This window comes from Neofelis nebulosa, chromosome 2 (genome assembly GCF_028018385.1).
Source record: "Neofelis nebulosa isolate mNeoNeb1 chromosome 2, mNeoNeb1.pri, whole genome shotgun sequence".
Lineage (NCBI taxonomy): Eukaryota > Metazoa > Chordata > Mammalia > Carnivora > Felidae > Neofelis > Neofelis nebulosa.
The window spans coordinates 105254500-105279013 of NC_080783.1; the positions used below are offsets into that span (position 1 = coordinate 105254500).

General features: G+C 45.0%; 1 protein-coding gene across 28 annotated transcripts in view; it reads right to left on the bottom strand.

The window, feature by feature from the left end:
- Positions 1–24514, bottom strand: part of CLASP1 (cytoplasmic linker associated protein 1) — a 270587-nt gene that overhangs the window by 222234 nt on the left and 23839 nt on the right. For all 28 annotated transcript variants that reach the window (XM_058715571.1, XM_058715563.1, XM_058715570.1 and 25 more), the window contains exon 2: positions 11815–12294. In XM_058715571.1, the coding sequence (XP_058571554.1) occupies positions 11815–12009 (195 nt within the window). In that variant the 5' untranslated portion in view covers positions 12010–12294. The remainder of the gene's footprint in view (positions 1–11814; positions 12295–24514) is intronic.

Consider the following 24514-nt stretch of genomic DNA (forward strand, 5'->3'; position numbering starts at 1 on the left):
AAAAAATGCATCATGCAGGAAAAGAACCTTTTTCCATAATGTTACCCACAGTCAATAAATTGCATCCTGAAGCCTGAAACCTTGAGGACTTCTCAAATTCACCCCAGTCCTTCATATACCCAAGCTAACAGCAAAACCCCCTGACCCTGTCCTCCTCTCTAATGCCCTTACTCCAGTTTGCTTCTCCCCTCTCCCCCTGGCATTAGCCCACGCCACTTTCATTACACCCCTAACTCCTAAGGCAGTCGTTAGCACCCAGCAGTCCTTTGATGTCTTCCACTGCCCCTAGAGTCAGTCCCAAGGTCCCACTATCTCTCCAGGCTCCTCTACCCAGGACCTTGCTCAGCCCCACTAGTGTAGGATCTCAGAACACTACCTCCATTAATGTCACCTGCAACATGCTTCCTCGTGGAGCCCACTGAGCCATCTCTCTTCCCTCACACAAGAGTCCTAAGAGATGCCTGGCTGGTTCAGTCAGTAGAGCGTGAGACCCCTGATCTCAGGGATCAATATATATTAAAATACACCTTACAAATATATATTGTAATATGAATATGTACCAATACCTATTTTTTAAACAAAGAATCCTAAGGGCCATTCTTCCACAAAGCGCTTAAGGATGATTAAACAGAGATGGGGCGGATGCCAGAGATGGGTGGTTATGTGTTCGGCTCTTGGTTTCGGCCCAGATCGTGGTCTCACAGTTCATGAGTTCAAGCCCTGAGTCAGGCTCTGCACTGACAGTGTGGAGCCTACTTGGGATTCTCGACCTCTCTCCCTCTCTCTCTGCACTGCCCCCCCTCCACTCGCATTATCTCTCTCAAAATAATTTTTTTTTAAAGGATGATTAAACAGACTCCTACCAGCCACTGAACTTGGCACGAAGCACTTCCTCCCCATTTATGACATTCTCCCCCTTAGTCCAAAGCACAAGCTGGTGGATTCTGTCCACAGGAAGTACAGCAAAATAACCTAGATCTCACTCAGTACTGTCTTCTGTTTCATGTTTTCTATGCTCTGCTTTTTCCCTCTCCTGCAAAGTGTCCTTTAATATCCTAAATCCAGGAAGACGTCTTGCTATTATCTGCCTTTCTGTATCCCGTGCACAATCGTTATGAAAACGTAGAGCCGACCATCTCTCCATTACTGCTAGCCCAAACCAAACTTCATCACATCATGCGTCTTATACGTTCACAAATCATTAGACTACCTTAAATTCTTTACGAGTATAAATGTATCTAAATGAGACTAATTTGAAAAAGTTTTTCTTTCTTCACAGTAGTTCCTTTTGGGGATAACTATCAAAATATACGCTTAATTCCTGCTATACAAACAGACATAGGATGTATATTTCAAAAATATTTGGAGCCAACTAATAAATGAAGAAATGATGGAATCAGAAAGTCACCCTATGGCAGACAACACAGTAATAATTATTTTTGGCAAAATATATCAATGGATGCTAAAACTGGTAGGTGAAAGTTTGGTCAAAAACAGGGTATTTACATAGTTGCAAAGGACCTCCCCATAAGATACCTATTCATTATAAAAGACAAATCAAAAATAAAAATAGCAACTTTCGGAAGCTACCTGGCAAAGACCTCTTTCACCAGGGAAGAGAAAGACACCGTGTCTCTCCTGATATGATGCACAGAGTACACCTGCATGGTATTCGGCCCCAAAGGCACAACCTCAATCTAATCATGAGAAACATTCAAGCTCAAATCGAAGGGCTGTACAAAATAAATGTGCTCTTCCAAAGTATTAAGAGAGACAAAGGCAAGACTGATGATGAACCACCTCAGATTTAAGAAGACTATCCAGATGAGAACCAAATTCAACTGTGGTTCTGGACTGGATTGTGGACAAGAAAACTGTTCTTGCCTTTGCTACACAGGACGTTAGGAAGACAACAGGTGAGATGTGAATAAGGCTCACAGATGAGACAGATCTTCCTCTACTGATCCTACTACTGACTTAAGATAACTGTGCTAAGATGACATAAGCAAATGTCCTTGTTTTTAGGAAATACATGCAAGTGTTTAAGAGCAACAGAGCACTGTGTCTACAACTCACATTCCAACGGTCCACAAATGATGATAATATGCATGCATACACAGAAAGACAAAACAAATGTGAATGGTTAACACTGGGATCTGGGCGAAACTACATGAAAGTTCTCTGCACTATTTTCTGAAACCTTCCGATACGTCTGAATATTTTCCAAAATAAAAGAGTATTTATTTATGGTCATGAGTCTACTAGGACCAAAGAACTGTTTTAAATATTAACCTTAAATATTTGGGTTTCTCATTAAAGTACAAAATGAGTTGCTTATCTCTCACTCAGGACCCAGTCTCCTAAAGCAATCACCGTGAACTCCAGGGTGAGTCCTTACACTCTATTCTTTACGCTCCAGTAGAAATTATTAATACTGCTGCAACATTACAAAAAAGTGGCATTGCACATGGACTCAGATGTGGGCTCTAAGTCAAACTACTCAAATTAAAATCCGCCTCTCACACTTTCTAGTTATGTGACTCTCTTCACTCTCTTAGGCAGTTTCCCCAACAACTGCAGAATAGGACTAATCACAAGACTTTTCACGTAGTACCTACGTCATAATTTGATGAGGCAGCAGATGCGAAGCATTTAACGGTTTCTGGCCCATAACGGGCACTTAAGAAATGTTAGCTATTGCGGTGCCTGGGTGGCTCAGTCAGTTGAACGTCCACCTTCGGCTCTGGTCATGATCTCACAGTTCATGAGTTCGAGCCCCACACTGGGCTCACTGCTGTCAGCACAGAACCTGCTTCAGATCCTCTGTCCCCCCTCTCTCTGCCCCTTCCCTGCTTGCACTCTCTCTGTCTCAAAAATAAATAAACCTTATAAATAAGTGAATAAATAAATGGATAAATAAATAAATAAATGTTAGCTATTAGTAAACATTAGCTGTCATGTATGGATTCATCCGCCTCATTTTTGGCTCCATTTTCTCACCCCAGCTGTTTCTTTTTCTTTCTGCTGTGACATTCAATTTAAGATTTCTTCTATTATACATATCCTTATTTAAATTTTAGCTTTCTAAATTAGCAAGGCAAAGTATTGTAAATAAAAATAAAAACAACCCTGCTAAACCCTCCTAAAAGGGGTCCTCAACCGGTAGGTTTTAAAGTTGTGTTTTGTTTTTTTTTTTTTAATGTTTATTTATTTCTTTTGAGAGAGACCAAGAAAGCCCGCCGGGGGAGGGGCAGAGAGTGAGGGAGAGAGACAGTCCCAAGCAGGGGGATTCTGACCGCACTGAGCACAGGGCCCAATACAGGGCTCGAACCCACGAACCACGAGACCATGACCTGCACCAGAATCAAGAACTGGGTACTTAACCAACTGAGCCACCCAGGCACCCCCACCAGTAGGCTGTAAACTCACCCTTGGATTTCTCCAACAGCTGCTGCTCTGCTCTTGGTTATCAATAGTGCACAGCTCTTCACTACGAAAGATCCAAGGCCGGCAAGGACTACGGGAAGGTAGGCAACCTCAGCCCCATGAGCAAGTCCACTTTCTACATATTTTCTCTCCATAACTACATAATGTCTGCACTGTCTTCCTTTCACTGACCACATGCTACACACTAATCACTACCGGCACCTTATGTACACTGGCTCACTGAATCCACATAACGCTGTGTACATGAGGGAGGTTACCTGCTCAGAAGTCAAAGCTGCAGAGCCAGCACAGGAATCCAGACTATTCACAGTCAAATCTGAAGTATTTCCGACACACTCTGATGCTCTTGCATATAATATAAACACGTATTTCGAAAGAAGTGCATTAATTACATACATCAAACGTACCATTTTTACTTGACGATCCACGAAATTTTCTTGAAATAACTTTTCCTGACGTGTTTCTGCTTTTGCTTAGTACTGCTCACTATAGCTTTTCTACTTACAACACCAGAGCCATCTACCTTTTCATTTTGTTTTAATGTTTATTATTTATTTTTGAGAGAGAGAGACAGAGACAGAGACAGAGACAGAGACAGAGTGTGAGCAGGGGAGGGGCAGAGAAAGAGACAGACACAAAATCCAAAGAGGGTTCCAGGTTCTGAGCTGTCAGCACAGAGCCCGATGCGGGGCTCAAACTCACGAACCATGAGATCATGACCTGAGCCGAAGTTGGAAGCTTAACCACCTGAAGCCACCCAGGCGCCCCGAGACATCTGTCTTTTTAAAACATACCCCAAGAGGATTAAGAGTACACTTATCTTGATAAGCGCTGAGTAATACATGAACTGCTGAATCACTATATTGTACACCTGAAACTAATGTAACACTATGTTAATTACACTGGAACAAAAATAATAAATGAATGAATGACTGCCAGAAGCGTGGGAGCAAAATGGGTGAAGGGGAGTAGGAGGTAAAGGTTTCCAGTAGTGGAATGAATAAATCATGGGAATTAAATGTATTCATGGGGAATATAATCCATGATGTTGTAATAGTGTTGTATGAGGACAGTGTAGCTACACTTGTCAAGAGTACAGCATAGAGTATAGAGAAGTTTAATCACCATGTTGTGCACCCGAAATTAAGATAACATTGTGCACCAACTATACTTTTTTTTTATTTTTGAGAGAGACAGAGAGAGAGAGAGAGCGCAAGTGGGAGAGAAGGGCAGAGGGAGAGATCGAAAGGGAATCAAGCGGGCGCAGGGCTCAGTCCCACAACCCTGGAATCACAACCTGAGCTGAAATCAAGAGTCAGGTGCCAACCAACAAGTCACCCAGGCTCCCCTAAGAAGATTTTTTTAATAAATGTTTCATAAAACGTAAATGCTGGAAGGAAGGAAGGAAGGAAGGAAGGAAGGAAGGAAGGAAGGAAGGAAGGAAGGAAGGAGAGAAGGGAGGGAGGCCGCCCTGAGAAATGCAGATCTTACAACCAATGAACAACACTTGCAGGGACAAACTCTGGGAGAAATGAAGAGCCTCTGAACGGAGGCATGGCTTAATGGCAGCACCCAGCAGACTGCCAGAAAAAGAAACAGAAGTCACTTCATCTGAATCCAATAATCTTTTCTGGCTCTCCCCTCAAGGACACACAGGGGGAAGTAAAAAAACCTCAATGAAAGCCAAGGTTGTAGCGACAGAGGCCAGGGAAACGAGAGGAATCTCCCTTATCTGTCAACACCTTCCTTCCCTCACGCCTATCAAGGGCACCTGATCCAGGGCAGAGGTAAAAAAGCTTAAGGCAAGACTAAATCTTCCATGGTCTACAGAGATGGTGCTGCCCAGAGAGGAGGAACAAGAAAGGAAGTGAGGCTTCTCTGAACGCTAGAAACACGTTCCTTTCTTTTAGGGGTGCCTGAGTGGCTCAGTCGGTTCAGCGTCTGACTCCATTCTGGCTCAGGCCATGATCTCACAGGTCATGCTGAGTGTGGAGCCTCCATGGGATTCTCTCCCTCCCTCTCTCTCTGCCCCTCCCCAACTGTGCTTTCTCTCTCTCAAAATAATTTTTTTTTAATTATAAAAAAAAAGAAAGAAAGAAAACACATTATTTTTTTTTTTTTAACATTTTTTTATTTATTTTGGGACAGAGAGAGACAGAGCATGAACGGGGGAGGGGCAGAGAGAGAGGGAGCCACAGAATCGGAAACAGGCTCCAGGCTCTGAGCCATCGGCCCAGAGCCTGACGCGGGGCTCGAACTCACGGACCGCGAGATCGTGACCTGGCTGAAGTCGGACGCTTAACCGACTGCGCCACCCAGGCGCCCCTAAAAACACATTATTTTTGATTCTTCATAGCCCTGTGTAATTCTACCTCACCATCATGGGCTCTCCAACTAAGCAAGCCCTAACATTTCTTTTCTTCTCCACCCTACAGCATTTATAGACACTCCTATGATAGACACTCCTAAGATATCCTAATGATATCTTATCCTACACTGTCCATTGTCTTCTCACCTGCCTTACCCCTGGTCCCCAGTTAGACCATAAAGACCATATCAGGGCAGAGACAAAAGAAGCCCTAGGTTAACAGAGAACCTAAAATTTCAAATACAAAGCAGTCTGGCATGGGTCTTGAGACAAGAGTGCACCGGGATGAAGTCCGCATGTCCCAAACTTAGAGCAAGACTGCCCAGGCACCGGTAGCACGGTCAGGGTGCAGACGGAGCCCGATGGTCCCCACCAGACACCCAGCCCCCACCGCAGTATCTGGCACATCATAAGTGCTTAATTAACTTCCGCTGTTGCATGAGCACCTGGGGTCAAGTCCCAAAAACCTTGGTTACTAGCTCTGTCACCTTGAGCAAGTGATTTGACTTCCTTGAGCATCAGTCTCCTCATCTGGAGAATGTAATCAACAGTATCTATCTCATATGGTAACTAGAAGGTAAAAATGAATACATATTTAACACAATTTCTGGTACACAGTACATGTCCCATAATCATAGGTTATCATTATTAGTCTACAATAATATATACAGGTCCACAAATCACTTATCCAAAACTCTGGCTGCCAGAGGTGCTCTGGAATACAAAATTTTTCAGGTTTTACATGGGTAAGGTAATACACACAGCTACACATACAAGACAGGAAATATATATAGAATGTATAAGGTGGGGAGAGAATATATATATATATATATATATATATATATATATATATATATATTTAAACAGTATGTAGGGCAGCCCACAATCAAACATGAGTATTTCTGCTGTGAAACACACCCTGAGCAGGTGAATCAAGACTGCACATAGTTTCAGGTCAGTTGACTCTGGGTCAAACAACAAATGAAAATCACTACGTTTGGGGCTTCAGGGATTCGGGAACTGTGGAGAAAGGACTGCGGGACTGTACTCACAAAAAGCACGTGGTCCCCACCAAGCCCACTAAACGTGCAGGTGCCCGCAAATGTAAGGTGTGTGGGGCTGCCCGGCTGAATGGAAGGTGTCAGCACCGGGGAGGGGTGCACAGCATCGTGCTCCCTCATTCTCCCCAGCTGCCGGAGCCCAGGCAGCCTCTCTGGGTCAGATCGCTCTTTCCTTTCATCCCTTCTCACCTACACAAGGGAGAAGGGGAAGGAAAACGCAACAGCGGCTGGAGGTTCGGGCAAAAATCTACTCCGCCATCTTCCTCGTTCTTCAAGTTTTACTAAAGGAAGAGACCAGATCAAGGAGGGCGGCCGTATTCAAAGTTTGGGGATTTATTTTTAATGTCCGAGTAATCTAGAAAACAAACAAGAGTCTCTCCTCTCCTTCTGTGTCTCCCACAGTCACTGTGACAACAAAGAACACTTAGTAAATGCTTCCAGGTTGAACAGCACCCCACGGTGTAGCCCTGGTGTTCTGGATGTATGAGGGCCTTATTCGGATAACCAATTCCTAAATCCCCAGGATGGCTTCTGTTACCAAAGAAGGTCCAAGGCCAACTCACAAAAAAATGATCAGTGATAGGCTAACAGAATGCAAACTGATCATAACAGGAGTCTGAGTGAGAGAAGGCTACAAAGGGCAAGTTTTCTCAAAATTCAGATACAGCGCTTCAAAAACAAACCTGTAAGAATGCTCTCCCCGTTCCAAAAATCACATGCAAATCATAAACCTTACTCTTTCCTCAGACGAATCATGAATGGTTCTCACCAGTAAAGAAAAAGCATTTATACATAGTAGGGGCTTGATGTTTTAGTTTGGGGGCTGGCAAATTACGGTCCATGGGCCAAACTGGCCCTCCATCAGTTTCTGTAAATTAAGTTTTATCGGAACACAGCCATATCCATTCATCTGCGTGTTGCCTGTGGCTGCTCTCACACTATACGGACCCAAACTATTTACATATTTGTGAGAAGACCATTTGGCCCACAGAGCCTTAAGTATTTACTACATGGCCTTTAAGAAAATTTGCTGACTCTGTTCTTATGAGAGCGGCAGAGGCTAGGAATCAGGAAGACCTACAGTGAAGCCCCAGTTCCATCATCGCTAGTAGAAATTATACCTCAAAATTCATGTACAAAATCAGGGTACCTCAGTTACTTCATGTACAAAATCAGGGTACCACCATCTACCTTGCAGGGGTGCTGCGAAGATTAAATAGGTAACATCCCAGACATACGGTAACTGAGCAATAAATAGCAGCTATTAAACTGCAATTAATGCCAAATAAAAATTTGCTTACCACTTTAAGAAATAATCAAATGTCGGGGAGCCTAGGTGGCTCAGTCGGTTAAGCGTCCGACTTCAGCTCAGGTCATGATCTCACGGTCCGTGAGTTCGAGCCCCGCGTCCGGCTCTGTGCTGACAGCTCAGAGCCTGGAGCCTGCTTCAGATTCTGTGTCTCCCCTTCTCTCTGCCCCTCCCCTGCTCATGCTCTGTCTCAAAAATAAATAAAAACATTAAAAAAAAAAAATTTTTTTTTTTTTAAAGGAAAGAAAGAATCAAATATAAAATGATTCAAGCACCAGCCAACTATTTTTTTTAAGTGAGACACTGTGCTGACATTCAACTACATTCTCTATTAAGGAACAATAATACCCGGGGCGCCTGGGTGGTTCAGTCAGTTGGGCGTCCGACTTCAGTTCAGGGCATGATCTCAAGTGTCGTGAGTTCGAGCCCCGCGTTGGGCTCTGTGCTGACAGCTCGGAGCCCGGATCCTGCTTCAGATTCTGTGTCTCCCTCTCTCTCTGCCCTTCCCCCACTCACACTATGTATCTCTCTCTCTCTCTCTCTCTCTCTCTCAAGAATAAATAAACATTAAAAAAAATTTCTTTTAAGAAATAACAATACTCAAGTACTATTGTTTTAAAAGACTAAAATAGTTTCCCTTTTCTCCTATCCTTTTAGTCCTTAACTTAAAAAAAAAAAAAAGTCAAGAAGCCAAGCTGCAAAATTTTAATGTAAAGTGAATCCTTTCAATCCATAATATATAAAACATGTCAAGGGACACCTGGATGGCTCAGTCAGTTAAGGGTCCAATCTCAGCTCAGGTCATGATCTCACGATCCGTGGGTTCGAGCCTCATGTCAGGCTCTATGCTACCAGCTTAGAGCCTGGGACCTGCTTCAGATTCTGTCTCCCTCTCTCTCTGCCCCTCCCCGGCTCATGCTCTGTCTCTCTCTCTCTCTCTCTCTCTTAAAAATAAATAAACATTAAAATTTTTTTAAAAAAAACATATCAAATAAAACTGAAAATGCACATCAGGCTCTGAGAAATCCTGATCTATAATTTTAAAAGGGTGGGGGAGAGGTCTAAAAGGTAAGTTTCCAGATTTTGGTAAAGCCCCCAGGAGTACTTGCAGAACAGTCTAAGCTCCCAGGTTCACCCAAGAAACCAGTATTCATTGAGCACCTACTGTGTTCCAAGCTCCGGGCACCAGGTGTGCAAAGGGCAGTGTCATCACACTCAGACAGTTTATAAAGAAAGGGGGTGCTCACTACCATGTAACATTAGAACCATATGACATGGCCCAGACCACAAAGCCATCGGTATGAAGTCATATAAGGTATTAGAGCTTGGAGTCCCGATTACCTAGTCAAACACCTGCACTGCAGAGACAGGTAAAGTGATTTGTCCATGATTACATGCAAGTCAGTAGCAAATGTCATCTCGCTGACTTCTTCCCACCAAGCTGTCTTTCTTAAAAATTCCTTTGTGAAAGGTCAAGTCTTAATCTTTCAAGCTTTTGTGACCCGGAAGACGCTATTCTGAAAAAACTACCCAACCTTCAAGCACCTTGGATTCCTCCAGGCAGTGTTACCATGTTCTTCTGGCTTCCCACCCAGTCCGGTGGGTCTCCCACCTGTACTGTACTGCTCCCAATCTACTGTACTGTAAAACCCTTTGCTTGTTGATCAGTGCCAGACTATGAGCTCCTCGGAGGCAGGATCCAGTCTGGACACCGACTGCTAACGTCTGAGTGCTTGTTATGGGGCAGGAGCGGGACAACTTTATACACTCCTTCATTTAGTGCTTATAATAATTCCGTTATCCCAACACCGTAGATGAGGGAACCGGAGCCCGAGAGGTTAAGAGCTCACACAGTACAGCAGACTCTGTGGGCGACTTATTTAATAGCCATATTACCTCAGTCCCATCCCCAACTTCCTCCTTCAATCCATAATATATATAAAACCTGAGTTTTGTTCACCAACAGCAGTCTGCTATTGCACAGTCAGTATAGTGCGGTTGGAGCCAATCTCTGTTTCACTGTCTGCCTTTATGGAACTGAACACTTAGGGAGTGCTTGTTCACTCACCGACCCAGTACTTGTTGAGCAGGAGTCTGACAGGGCTCAAATATCCCCCCTCCTTCACATGGCCACATGCTTCACTCCAAGGAGGCCGGACTCTTAAGATCAGGAGGTCAAGCGTGATGGTAGACAATAATCATGGACACCCATCCACTTTCCAGTGACTCTGGGGTGGGCAGGCAAAGCCATTCTGGCCAATTTGATGTATAAGAGTCTGCTGGGAGCTTCTGAGAAAGACACAAGCAGACACTCTCCTTCCCTGGACATTGCTTTAGCTACTGCAGGTTTCTTAAATTCTTACAGAAAATCACCCGACGTCCATACAGTGGCTTTAAGCCAATGAGTCAGACTTCAGTTACTCTCACCCAAAAGCATCATAATGTGCACACAAAGCAGCGGAACTGTGATCCAAACACAGATAAGGTGTCTCTAGACTAGACCCTCCACACCTCTCCTGTAACACTCCCACCATCCAGCACCAAGGCTGAGCACATAAACAGCACGTGTAACTTCAGCTAAATGAAGAAACAGGTGAATGAAATAGAAGTTAAGCTCACCTTTCAGAGAGAGGATAACTTTTATGTGCAGTTGTAAGTAAAATATTAGGGTCCTAGGTCCCTTAATGAGTATAAAGCCTACTGACTCTTAGAGGAGACCAAGGTTTAATGCATTTGGAAAACAAGAGTCTGTAAACACCAGTTTCCAGGTCCAAACCAATCTCAGAAAACCGGGTCAATGAAAAAGGCACAAGACATTCTGTTTCTCATGGGCTCCCTTCACAATGTTTATAGCACTTATTAGGAGTCATGCCGACGCCCCAGTCTTCCACCCCAATTTGACCCAAAGGGTCAAACCGAAAGAGAGAGGAAGGGGGAGGGGACAGGTAGAGAGAATGACATCTCTTCAGTGCTTCAAGTCCCGTCTTTATTCATGAAAGCTCAGTCCTTGAACGGGTAAAACGGTCATTTGGGTCTTCGGACCCCTGCCTCCACCCACTACCCACCAAAGGCACATGCCCACCTTGATCTTTAGAAGCTGAAGGATCGCCTCCAGGCCATTGCATACAGGTTGCAGAAGAGTCCTTGGCAACCCATACTATTTCTGGCCAGGTACCTAGGCCAACTTCAACACAGTGACCTGAAGGTAAAATGCTCCACGTACTATAGCCAATTCTATCCCCCACAGGAAACCAGTGAATACATTTGCTCTTCCTGAAGGGCCACTCACCAACATCTCATGACCCATTCACTGCAAGATACAGCATTCGCTTTAACTTCAAGGCTGCAAATGCCTGTAAACTTTCCAACACAAGAGCCTCTCTTTACGTGTTCACTTGGCCTTCTCTCGAAGTGCTAAAGCATAAGGATTCTTTCAATCTCCAACAAGAATCAGAGTAAACTCTACTTGCTTCAGAATGAAATGTCCAAAAGCCACAACCAGAGTGTCTTACTGGAGGCCAAAGAATCCTGCTCATCTCTCCCAGAGGAATCCTTTCTCCTAAGGACCAATTTGGACCCACCAAAGCAGCCCGGCCACCTATACAAGTGCCTCCCAGAGCACGACTTACCTTGTAATTGCTAGAGTTCACCCAAGAGGTAGCGAGCCCATCCACAAGTTTATCTAACATGGTCTGGTCATGCTCAAGGTCAGCAGACTTCTGTTTGTCTGAGAAATAGTCTATAAGTTCTTGGCCAACCTGCAGTCGTTTCCCCACATCCTTCTGCAACACCTGTGCCAGGCAGGACTCCATGCGAGGCTCCATGGTGGAATTCAAATCCAGATCCAGCAGAAGCTAGAGGGCAGTCAGGGTGACACCCTCCCAGTAAACGTACCCGGGAGGTTGCCTCTTTGTTCGCTGAGGGTTACTAAGAGCCTGTGTTTCAAAGATGCAATCCGGGGAATGGCAACAATGCACCATGTGTGTCTGAAGAGCAGCTGGTAGGATATTAAAAGTCCAATTTAAATAACTAGCAGGAGATAAAGGAGTGAGTGGCAGAGCGAGGTTCTACTCTTGGGTCTGAAATTCTTCATAATTCAGCAGTCCATTCTGAAAAGTAAAAGAGAGCGACAAATCAGCACAGATAACGTAACATTCAAATGTTTTGAAACATTAAACCACAGACAAAGCAATTCGCGCTGCAGAATCATTTACAATCACAAGTGGAGTGAGAAGCATGAACGTTTGGCAACCATATCAGAATAACATCATTATTATTTTTATCAGGAAGAACATGGAAACCCAAAGCAAAGAGCCAATGAGCTACACAGTTGGTAGGTTGACGTTTTTCACAATTTTCCAGCTTGTAAATACGCCTGTCAGGAAAGCAGTCTTCTGCTTCAGCTAGCATATTTATTCGTGGCTTCAATTTTGCTTCCCACCAAAAACTTAACCCCACTCTGCGTGTGAATCACTGTAGGTACCGTAGCTTACTCTTACTGCCTTACTCTGAGTTTTCTAAAAAACCCACTGCCGGAAATGGGGTGGGCGCCATAGAAAGACCACTGACCAAAGTGGCTGGCCTGGTAATGGGAACCAAAGACAGCATCTCCATCAAACTTCTTGCTCAGGAGCTTTACAACAGGGTGAGCAGTCATCCCTGCCTCGTCATCCTCCCTCCAAGAAAGAAAAGGGAGTGATGGGCGTGGGGGGACAGGGAGAGGAGAAGAGGGAACAGGCTCACATTCTGATCACTTACGGACAGTATCCTCAGCTGACAACAGCACCATTTGGACCTGGTGTTTTTATAAAATCAGGAGATCTCAAAATCATGTTTGAGGGCAAAACACATGATTCGAGAAAAGTTACACTAGCACTGTTTTCATCAGACTGAACAAGTTGAACAGTGAATCTATAGCTGCTGCAGCAACTGTACACATTTATTTCTCATGCAATTTCTCCTTGCCTTCCAACCTAACAAGAGCCACAGAAAACCTGTCTTCCAGATGCAGCACCTCCCTGACGCTGCAGGAACGAGAAGTGATCCGCACATCAGCAGTAAGTCCCAGCTCTCAGGGGTTCTAGCAGGTAAATATGGACTTATAAATCAAGTAAAATTAAAATTCTGCACAGAATAATTCTTCCAGTCTGAGCACAGCGATTCTTTCCCTTTCTGACATCACCTCATCCGTCCCTACCCTCGGTATAAAAAGCACAATGTGATGGGGCGCCTGTCTGAGTGGCTCAGTCGGTTAAGTGTCCGACTTCAGCTCAAGTCATGTTCTCATGGCTCGTGGGTTCGAGCCCCACGTTGGGCTCTGTGCTGACGGCTCGGAGCCTGGACCCTGCTTCGGATTCTGTGTCTCGCTCTCACTCTGCCCCTCCCCTGCTCATGCTCTGTCTCTCTCAAGAATAAACAAACATTTAAAAAACAAAAACAAAAAAACAGCACAATGCACTTTCTGAGTTCTAGAATCAGAGACTTCTGACACCGGCAGTAATCATTCAAGTCGAGTCATTCAATGAGGAAGACCCTCCTTCAAAGTCCCTGACACATGACTGATTACCCATCTTCTACATGCATGGTGCTGGGGGCAGGACGGCCCTTGAGAAGACCCTGCTTCATACGGCAGAGGAGACAGCCGCTCTCCATCACTTCCACACCGTGGTACTGGTCCCTCCTTCATAAGAAGGACCTTCAAATACATAAAAGTGTCTATTACCCTTTATTCCAATTTTTAAGCCAAACAAAATAACCACGGCTCCTTAATCAGCTATGTTGAGCTTTATAAAGGAGGCATCAGTGATACAGGAAAACCGGACAAACAGAACCTTTTCTTTCTCAGTCCAATATCAGCCCAAGAAGCAAATCAAACAAGATTGGGCTTGTGGTGGATTAAAAATGGCCACAAATTCTGGGGCGCCTGGGTGGCGCAGTCGGTTAAGCGTCCGACTTCAGCCAGGTCACGATCTCGCAGTCCGTGAGTTCGAGCCCCGCGTCAGGCTCTGGGCTGATGGCTCGGAGCCTGGAGCCTGTTTCCGATTCTGTGTCTCCCTCTCTCTCTGCCCTTCCCCCGTTCATGCTCTGTCTCTCTCTGTCCCAAAAAATAAAAAATGTTGAAAAAAAAAAAAAAAATTAAAAATGGCCACAAATTCTTTGCTTCTCCTCCCTCATCAAGGTGGGGCCTAAGTCCTCTCCCACAGTGACTCTGGGGTTGGCCCTGTGACTTGCTTTGGCCCGTGGGGAACCAGCTGCTGCAAAAGGAAGCAGAGATTTGAGAGGCAAGTGCGGCCGCCCACCCTTAGAATGCTGCCCAGGGCCCGCCATGCTGGGAGGAAGCTCCTGGAACCCGAGAGGCCATGTGGAAGGCAAGCAGCACGCTCCAGCCGACGGTCAGAAGCAGCCGCCAGACGTGGGAGTGAGTCCGTCAGGGACCGCTTAGCCATTTCAGTCATCATCTGACTGCAGCTACACAAGTCTGAGGAGACAAGCAAAAAACCACCCAGCCAAACCACAGATTCTAAGAGGTAACATCTCGTTGTTGCTGTAAGCCACAGGTCTGCAGTGGTTTGTTACACACCAGTAGATATCAGATGCACTCTGCCCTCCCCCAAACATCTATCTTTCCTTCTCAGTGAAAACAATCTCCTATCCTTTACTCCTCCAAGGGCCTAAAATCAACGGACACTAACCAATAATGATAATGATCGCACAACTTTGAAGCCTCTACTTGAGGTGTCAAGTTCAATGCCAGATGATGTATATGGACTGCCTTTAATTCTCCAACCAACTGTAAAAAGTACGTATTAGCATCCCTATTTTACTGAGGAAACTGAGTAAAAGTACAGGTAAGTAAATTTCTAAGGCCACATGGCCACTTAGTTTCCTCTCCCCACCTTCAAACCCTTGTGATTACAAGCGTGGCCTAGTTCTGTTCTCACTCAGGGAAAGGAGGTCAGACATCATGCTCAGCTAGGAAGTAACAGGCAAGAGAATGCAGTCTCCATTGCTGGGAGAGGAATGATTCTGTTCATTTCAGCCTCTCTATAACTTTTAAAATACATATTATATATAAAAAGCTCCCCTGCCCTAAGAATTGTATAGGATTTCCAACAAATAAAAGTATATGCTTCTTGAGGGTAATTATGCAATAAAGGCTTAAGATAGTCAAAAGTAGGTCACAAACTCCTATGTACAAAACCCACAGAATGAAAGACACTGTTAGTCCCTAAGCGTTAAGCAGATTGGGTCCTCTCTACTCTTCTTCTCCTTAACTTAAAAAAAAGGGGGGGGGGGGGCGCCTGGGTGGCTCAGTCGGTTGAGTGTCCGACTTCGGCTCAGGTCATGATCTCTCGGTCTGTGAGTTCGAGCCCCGCATCGGGCTCTGTGCTGACAGCTCAGAGCCTGGAGCCTGCTTTGGATTCTGTGTCTCCCTCTCTCTCTGACCCTCCCCCACTCATGCTCTGTTTCTCTGTCAAAAGTAAATAAACATTAAAAAAAAATTTTTTTTAAAGTAACTGATACTCTCGAGCATTTTCTCCATCTCTGCTTTCAGAAGCATTCAGGGAATATCAATCACATAGTCCCAAATTCACAAGGTACAAAAGTATAAAACCTCCCTCCCACTCCTGCCCCCCAGCCACCTAGTTTCCCTAACAGCAAATAATGTCACCAGTTTCCTGTGTACCCTTGCAGAGATATTTTTAGTGACCCAGGTAAATAAATATGTGCCTTTCTCCCTGTACCCCCTGGGAATTTTCTAAACCAACAAAAACACCAGCAAAACTTCATACAGCAACAGACTTATACAAAAACATTCTTAAAAAAAAAAAACACGTTATATTAAAAGATGCAGAAAATAGAATATAAACAAACGGGGGGAGGAGGAGGTAAGACATCTCTTCCTTCCACCCACATCCTGTCCAGGCTCTCTACCAGGGAAAAGCCCAACAAGGAAACACGTCTCAAGTTAACCCAGAACCTGCAGTCCCAGAGGTGACCCATGGTTAGACCAAATAAAAACCAGGTCTGTTATGCGCAAGGCATTGCTGGAAGGCATGGGGACACGATAAACAGGACTCAGCACTTGCCCAGAAAGACCTTACGAACCGGCACAGCGTCTGTTCACGATGGGTCATCAGTTCTGAAATCATCATTTGAGGGTGCGGTGTCGCACAGAGGACTACCTGACAGCAGTGCTAGTGTTAGGAATTACTCAGACTGTTGGAATGAGTAAGTCACGGGGATGAAAGTGACCGCGCAGGGAATACAGTCAGCAGCACTGTGTGGAGACAGACGGTGGCTACCCTTGTGAGGAGCACCAGCATAATGTACAGACTTATGCAATCACTATGTTATACACCTGAAACCGATTTAACATTGCGTGTCAACTGTACTTCAATTAAAAACAAAAACAAGGGGCGCCTGGGTGGCTCAGTCGGTTGAGCGGCCGACTTCAGCTCAGGTCATGATCTCGCGGTCTGTGAGTTCGAGCCCCGCGTCGGGCTCTGTGCTGACAGCTCGGAGCCTGGAGCCTGTTTCAGATTCTGTGTCTCCCTCTCTCTCTGACCCTCCCCCGTTCATGCTCTGTCTCTCTCTGTCTCAAAAATAAATAAATGTTTAAAAAAAAACAAAAACAAAATGACTCAGAATGTAACACTATTTGTAAGTTTGAAAAAAAGTCCCACTTGCACACATTTTCCAAAATAATAAGAGAATGTAAAAATGATACAAAAGAAAAGGCAGGTGAGGTTAGAATGGCCAACTACCTTTCCTCCTCTTGATGTATCACGCTAAGTGCTCTCCTTGAGCAAGATCTCACCACGAAAGCCATGGGGCCACTAGACCTTACTGTATCAGTCCCTGGGAAAAGGGACACATGCCAGGTGTTTCCGAAAAAATGCCCCAACTCCTCTTAAACTCCTCCTCCCCAACTGCAAAGGGCTCTTCCATTCCCCAGCATCACCCTTCTCTGCCCCCGCTACGGTATAAGCATCATCTCAACCTTTTCCTGCCGTATCATCTTGGTCTATACCGGGGACGGGGGGGGGGGGGGGGGGTGGTAGTAACAATAAGAGGTGAAGCCCATGGCCCTACAGCCATTCTCCTTTGCAGTAGCCAGGAAAGTGGAAATTAACAGAGCAATGTTTATCAGAACAATAGCCCAACTGTGAGCCCAACTCTGCCAGGGGACTAACAGGAAGAAGTTAAAAAATACCAGCTTCAACAAGAATGAAGAAACACACAATTAGACAGCCTGAGGTAATGAAAAGAGCAACAAAGTTTAAAATTCCAGCCTCTAGTCTTGACTGCCACTTCCTGAGTGGCACTGGGGAGAATGTTGGCTCCTCATTCATTAAATAAAATTAAAAATGGAAAAGGTTTGCACGGGAAATTTTTAAAAACTGGCTCCTATCTCTGTGCGGCGCCTGGGTGGCTCAGTCAGGTAAATGTCCAGCTCTTGTCTTCGGCTCAAGCCATGATCTCACGGTTCATGGGTTCGAGTCCCACATCGGTTTCTGCACTGGCAGTGCAGAGCCTGCTTGGGATTCTCTCTCTCTCTCTCTCTCTCTCTCTCTCTCTCTCTCTCTCTCTGCCCCTCCCCTGCTTGTGCCCTCTGTCTCTCTCTCTCTCTCAAAATAAATAAATAACCTTTAAAAAATTAGTTATCTCTAACCCCTTAATTATCATAACTACTCTACAGCACCTGCATACACAACCATGGAGGTGTATTAACAATGGAGGACTGGTGGGCAGGGATGGCAGAGAACCGAACCAACTCTAAGCTCTGCTCCGTAGACTTCTCCATAAGAGAAGTTACAAGCAGGACCATTTTTACCTAGTGGCTCAAAAGAAGTTAATACTTCTCATGAGTCTGTGGGTTGGCTGGGCCCACCTAGAAGGCTCTTCTACTAATCTCGCCTGGGAGCATTCATGCCAGCTTCACCTGGGTGCGAGTACACAACAGCATCACTCACATGGCTGAGAAACTGAGGCTAGCTGCTGGCTGGACCGCCTGCCACATATGATCTCCAACCATTCGGTGACAGAGGCTGCACCTCACTACAGAGTGACTAGAGTATTTCGAGGTAGCAAAGGGGGAAACTGCCGAGCCTCTCAAGGCCCAGAATCCAGAACCTGTATATCACTTCTGCTCCATCTGGCTAGTGAAAGCAAGTCACAAGGCCAGCCTAGATAAGTATGAGGAAATCAATTCTACAAATTTATAGGAGGAGCTACAAAATATTTTGGCCATGTTTTTCAGTCTAACACAGATGTATTCAATGGGTATTTGCAGAATAAATAAATGGATAAATAGATGGGATGAATACATTTGTACTGTTTATCCATTACCACGCTAATCTCAATTACTTGCATTGATTCAATTTATCATATATCATATCTCACCACAGAAAATACAAGAGAAGTTACTATAATCCATGAGTTGAAAATGCTTCCAACTTACTTGGAGAGAATGAAATGCACTCACAAAAAGCTTATCAATGTAAGAAGTCAATACAAACATTAGATGCACATTACAGTTCACAGGTGGAATGTTACACCTGCAAAATAAGGCATATGAAGGGGCGCCTGGGTGGCTCAGTTGGTTGAGCGTCCGACTTCAGCTCAGGTCATGATCTCGTGGTTCGTGAGTTCAAGCCCTGCATCAGGCTCTGTGCTGACAGCTCAGAGCCTGGAGCCTGTTTCAGATTCTGTGTCTTCCTCTCTCTCTCTGACCCTCCCCACTCTGTCTCTGTCTCTCAAAAATAAATAAACGTTTAAAAATATATAAAAAATGAAAAAGTAAGGGATATAAATAAGTTCTGTGGTAATTCAGAGGGGTAACTCAGAAGGCGTGGAATGACCAAGTTAAAACTATATATGCTCATTAGGTAATTGGGTGCACTTAATAGGAGAAATGATAAAACTTAATGGGAGAGGGGCACCTGGGTGGCTCAGACAGTTCAGTGTCCGACTCTTGATTTCAGCTCAGATCATGATCTCACGGTCTGTGGGACAGAGGCCCGAATCAAGGCTCCATGCACTGATAGCGCAGAGCCTGCTTGGGATCCTCTCTCCGCCCCTCCCCCACTCGCACTCTCTGCCTCTCTCTGTCAAAATAAATAAACAAACATTTAAAAAAACAAACCAAAACAAAACCTTAATGGGAGGGGCGCCTGGGTGGCTCAGTGGGTTCAGCGGCTCAGGTCATGATCTCATGGTTTGTGGAGCTGAGCCCTGCTCACATGCACTCATGCTCCCACACTCGCGCGCGTGCTCTCTCTGGCTCTGAAAATAAATAAATAAACTTAAAAAAATAAAAACACTTAACAGGGAAGAAAAGCATAAGCAAATGAGGGCGGGAGATACTTGTGAACAGGTGAGGGAAGACGTGTGGTAAGGCAGAGACAGTGAAATACTGTGAGGTACATAGACCTCATTATGCCCATTTCAAAGACAAAGAAATGAAAGCTCAGAAAGGTTAGATAAAAAATACAAACACCTGCCCACAGTTTTAAAGCTAATAATGTCAGGCAGTAGTCAAAAACCAGAGCTGCCTCGCCTTAAGGCTTGTATTCTTTTTTTTTTTTTTTTTAACTTTATTTGTTTTGAGAGAGAGAGAGAGAGCATGAGCAGGGGAGGGGCAGAGAGAGAGAGAATCACAAGCAGGCTGTGCTCTGTCAGCACAGAGCCCGACGTGGGGCTTGATCCCACGAAAAATCAAGATCATGACCTGAGCCAAAATCAAGAGTCAGACACTTAACCAACTGAGCCACCCACGCGCCCCTTTTAGGTTTGTATTCTTTTTTTAATTAAAAAAAAAAAAAATTTTTTTTAACGTTTATTTATTTTTGAGACAGAGAGAGACAGAGCATGAACGGGGGAGGGTCAGAGAGAGAGGAAGACACAGAATCCGAAACAGGCTCCAGGCTCCGAGCCATCAGCCCGGAGCCCGATGCGGGGCTCTAACTCACGGACCGCGAGATCGTGACCTGGCTGAAGTCGGACGCTTAACCGACTGCGCCACCCAGGCGCCCCTGTTTGTATTCTTAACACTTCACTACGACCCTCTACTACCACGCTGAAAATCCAAGGTACAGGCATTTAATAACGGAAACGTGAAAATGTTCAACAGCTATAGCAGGTGGGGCATAAAAAGTAGAGGAGTAGGAAACAAGAAATCAAATCACAAGTACTTAGGAAACTTCAGTAAACTAATATTCCTCATTATAGTATCAAGAGAGACAATTCAAACTAGCAGTACAGCAAAATAAATAGCCACATCGAAACTCTCCCTGGAAAATATGTGTAGAAAGCAGGCATGACATTTAAAAAGCCAACTCTAGAAGCCAGAAAGTGGCAGAATTTTACTCACATTAAGTCTTTAAAAGCAGTGTGTATCTACCTATAAGACAACCCTTTGAAATTAGCAGAATTTTATTGACATTAAGTCAAAAGCAGTGTGTTTCTATCAATAAGACAACCCTTCTTGGCGTTATAAGATTTTTATAACATGGTCTGAAATTTTTAAAAGACACTCTGCCTTGTCCTGCCAGCAGTGAATCTCTGTTCTCACTCTACCTGTGCCTTCCCCTCCCCCCCCCCAGCCCCCCCCCCATTTTCTGAGCCCACACAGTCAGGGAACACTGAGTCCGTGCCTACGACGTGGCACGCATTGTACGGTGCTAACGACAGGAAAGCACAGAACGTAAGGCTTGGTCAAGCCTTCAAGGAGCCCCCTGCCCCAAAAGAAGGAAGAAACAGAAACACAAACAGCCGCGATGGTATCAGTAGTCTTTTTTTTTTTTTTTTAATGTTTTTATTTTTGAGACAGAGACAGAGCATGAACGGGGGAGTGTCAGAGAGAGGGAGACACAGAATCGGAAGCAGGCTCCAGGCTCTGAGCTGTCAGCACAGAGCCCGATGCAGGGCTCGAACTCACAGACCGTGAGATCATGACCTGAGCCGAAGTCGGACGCTCAACCGACTGAGCCACCCAGGCGCCCCTCAGTAGGAGTCTTAAGCAGGATGTTTGTAGCAGGTGCTGCAGGTAGCAGAGAAAGGAGACAAGATGCCGCCTGAGGAAATTCAAGTGGGAATTTCAGGGACGGGGCAGGCAGGGCAGCTCACACCATGCCGATAGAGCACCCACTCTCCCAGCCAGCCCCACCTTTTCACTTGTCAGCCTGTGGTCACTGGCTCACAGCCCCTCGGCCTCCAGCCTCCCTGTCTCCCTCCCTCCTTCCCTGCCTCAACATCCTGCAATGGCCTCTCTTTTCAGACACCTCAGACCTCTACCCTTCCAGGTGTCTGTTCTCAGGTGTCAGCAACCCCTCTTTGTCTCTCAGCCTCCCTGACGTGTTCTGCAATCCCACTTTCCAACCACAACAGACCATCCTTCCAGCCCTTAGGCTCAAGCCCCTGGCTCCAGCCTCAATTCCATAAAACGCCTTCCCAATCTGACCTTCCTTAGTCTGGATTCAATTCCATGGGGATTTTAAGGGCTTGAAACTTTCAACTTTCTCTCCTGTGATAGCTGCCTCGTAAATCTGCACCCTGGAGGAACCAGACACACTTAACCAGCTGTCTTCTCACGCCTGCAGCAAACAGTCCATCACGCGGAAGGGAACACACGCACGTGCCCGATGGGTGTCATTTTACACTGATCATCTCACACTTCACAAAGTATTCCAAACCAGCATCCTAATTCATGTTCTCCAGTAAGCTGGCCCACCCTTCTCTCCAAAACCACTTTCCCATCTTCTCCCCAAGCGCCCATGTACCCTGTCCTGCAGCCTACACCCGCCGGCCTCTTCGGATGTCAACCAGCTGCACTGACGTGCTTCCTGCTCACCCTAAAGCCCCTCTGATGCAGCTTCACTGGCCCCTGCCCCACCGGAGCTGCTCTCGTCAGGGTCATGGATAACCTCCATGCCGGCAAATCCAAGCAATACCCTTTCTAGACTTTCTAACTCCATCTCTCGGGAGCATTCCAAAGCTGGCCCCTCCATCCTTCATAAAAAATTTCCCATTTCCATGAAAATAAACAGTCGTGCCTTCCTGCCACTTTTCTGGGCACACCTACTCGAATCTCTCTAACCATCTCTGCTCTGCTTCCAGAGCTGCTGGTGGGCTCAGATCAATGCCTCTCGTGCTCTAACCTTGCTCACTCCAGAACACTCAACATCCGTTCCCAGGAGTTTAAAAGCTTCCTGTGAACTGACGACTTCCAAATTGGCATCTCCAGGCCAAGTATTTGTGGACTCCCGTTGTACACCCTGACTCCTGCTCTTCCTTCTTCTGCCTTAAACCCTCTCCATGTGCCTACAGTGGTCTGGCTATGGGCCTCAGGGCTTCAGCTTAAAATTCACCTCCTCAACAAGTCCTTCAAAGACCACTCACAGGAAGCCCCTCATCACGGCATCCCACTCCCTTCCTTCAAATCACTTGTGACAAGTCATAATTCTACTGCATGTTTCACTATTTGCTGGCCGTTTTCCCCAGGACTGTCAGTCTGGCACAGGAGGGGATCTCGTTTGTTGTGTTCACCTGAAGCCTGTAACCATGTCACGCACAAAGCACTTGAGAAGTGTCTGTTAAATGATTCAAGTTTGAGCTGAAAATCAAAAGTCACTGGCGATCATTAACTGAGTTCATTATCTTCTTGAGGAGTGGGAGGAATGGGGTGGGTAAGAAGAATGTGAAAAACATTCCAGGTGAAAGGATTGTGCGAATACGTATGAACAAAGCACAAACACGAGAGACTGGCTCACCAGAGGAAAGGCAGCGATTTGGAAAGGCCAGGGCACTGGCTCCCAGCCGGTAAACACTGACCCCACCCCCGAGACGAGAGCAGACGGTTATTACAAGAATGTCGGAGAATTCTTCCATACACACACCAAACACTGTCCAGATGTCCTCATGTCCACATTTTTCAAACTCACATACACACTGAATTGTTCAATGTGATGGTAATGTAAAAAGCAATTCTAAATTCTTTCTTTTAGTTTGACAATTTTTCTCAATTAACAGATACTAGAAATTCCACTTCTGTAGAGCTCTGTGATTTGGACACTAGCCTCAAAAACTCTGGAAACAATCAGTCAGGCATAGAGCAGGAAGACTAGACACAGTGCCCAAGAGTCTATTTCCAGCCCTAAAAGTCAACAGGCCTTCAGGGAGCTCTTTACAAGTTGTCTATGAACAGCAGAATCAGACTTAGGGTGGGCATATAATTTACCTGGAAAAGATCATTAAAATCTGGAATTATACAAGTGATCACAAGATCATAAGATTCTGTGGTAAGGAGGAAAAAAATCAGAGTTAATCAATCTCTCTCTCTGAGAGAGAGTGAATATACACACACACACACACACACACACACACATATATATATACAGTCTATTTATATATATATATAGTGTCTATATATACAGTCTATACATATATAGATGAACAATAATTAAATACAGTGAAGTCAAGAAAAAAAAGTTATATAATGCAAATCCCCAAAAATGAATAAAAGGAGGTTCCCATATTATATTAAAAGGCCAGACCATATGAATAGGGGGGAAAAAATCATTAACATTGGTTAATTTCTGGTGATCAGATTATAGATTTTTCGTTGCAATTTTCTGTATTCCAGAAATATTTTTTTCTTAGTGTTTATTTTTAACAGAGAGAGCGCAAGCAGGGGAAATACAGAGAGAGACAGAGAGAGACAGAGGATCCAGAGCGGGCTCTGCACTGACAGCCGTGAGCCTGAGGCATGGCTTGAACTTCTGAACCGCGAGATCATGACCTGAGCTGAAGCTGGATGCTTAACAGACTAAGCCAACCAGGCGCCCCTCGAAGTATTTTCTATAATGAATATATGCTACTTTCGTAATTACAAACAGGTAAGTACTATTCAAAAATCAGGCACTACCATTTCATAATGGAGGAAAGTCTCCCTTCCAGTATCATGGAATATAATGTGTAACTGTCAGTGAAGCGTAGAACAACAAAGTCTCAAATTGATAAGAAGATGGAAGTATGCACCAATTACTTCCACAAAACACGTGGTGAAAAACCACACGCTGGTGAAAAAAAATAAGTGCAAAGAAAAGAAAAAAACACACACACAAACCCAGCACCGCCACATTACTGTGCGCAGACTGTGAGAAAAGGACAGCATGTACTGCACCGGCACCGAATAAGTGATTCATAGCAGTCAATACCTGCCTTCACTAGCATTTTAATGTTTTCTCTCTGTTTTCTCTAACTGTGAACCATAAAAATAGGAGATAGCTCTGTTTCTGCTTCTCCTGCAGCAGGTTTAAAATAGGA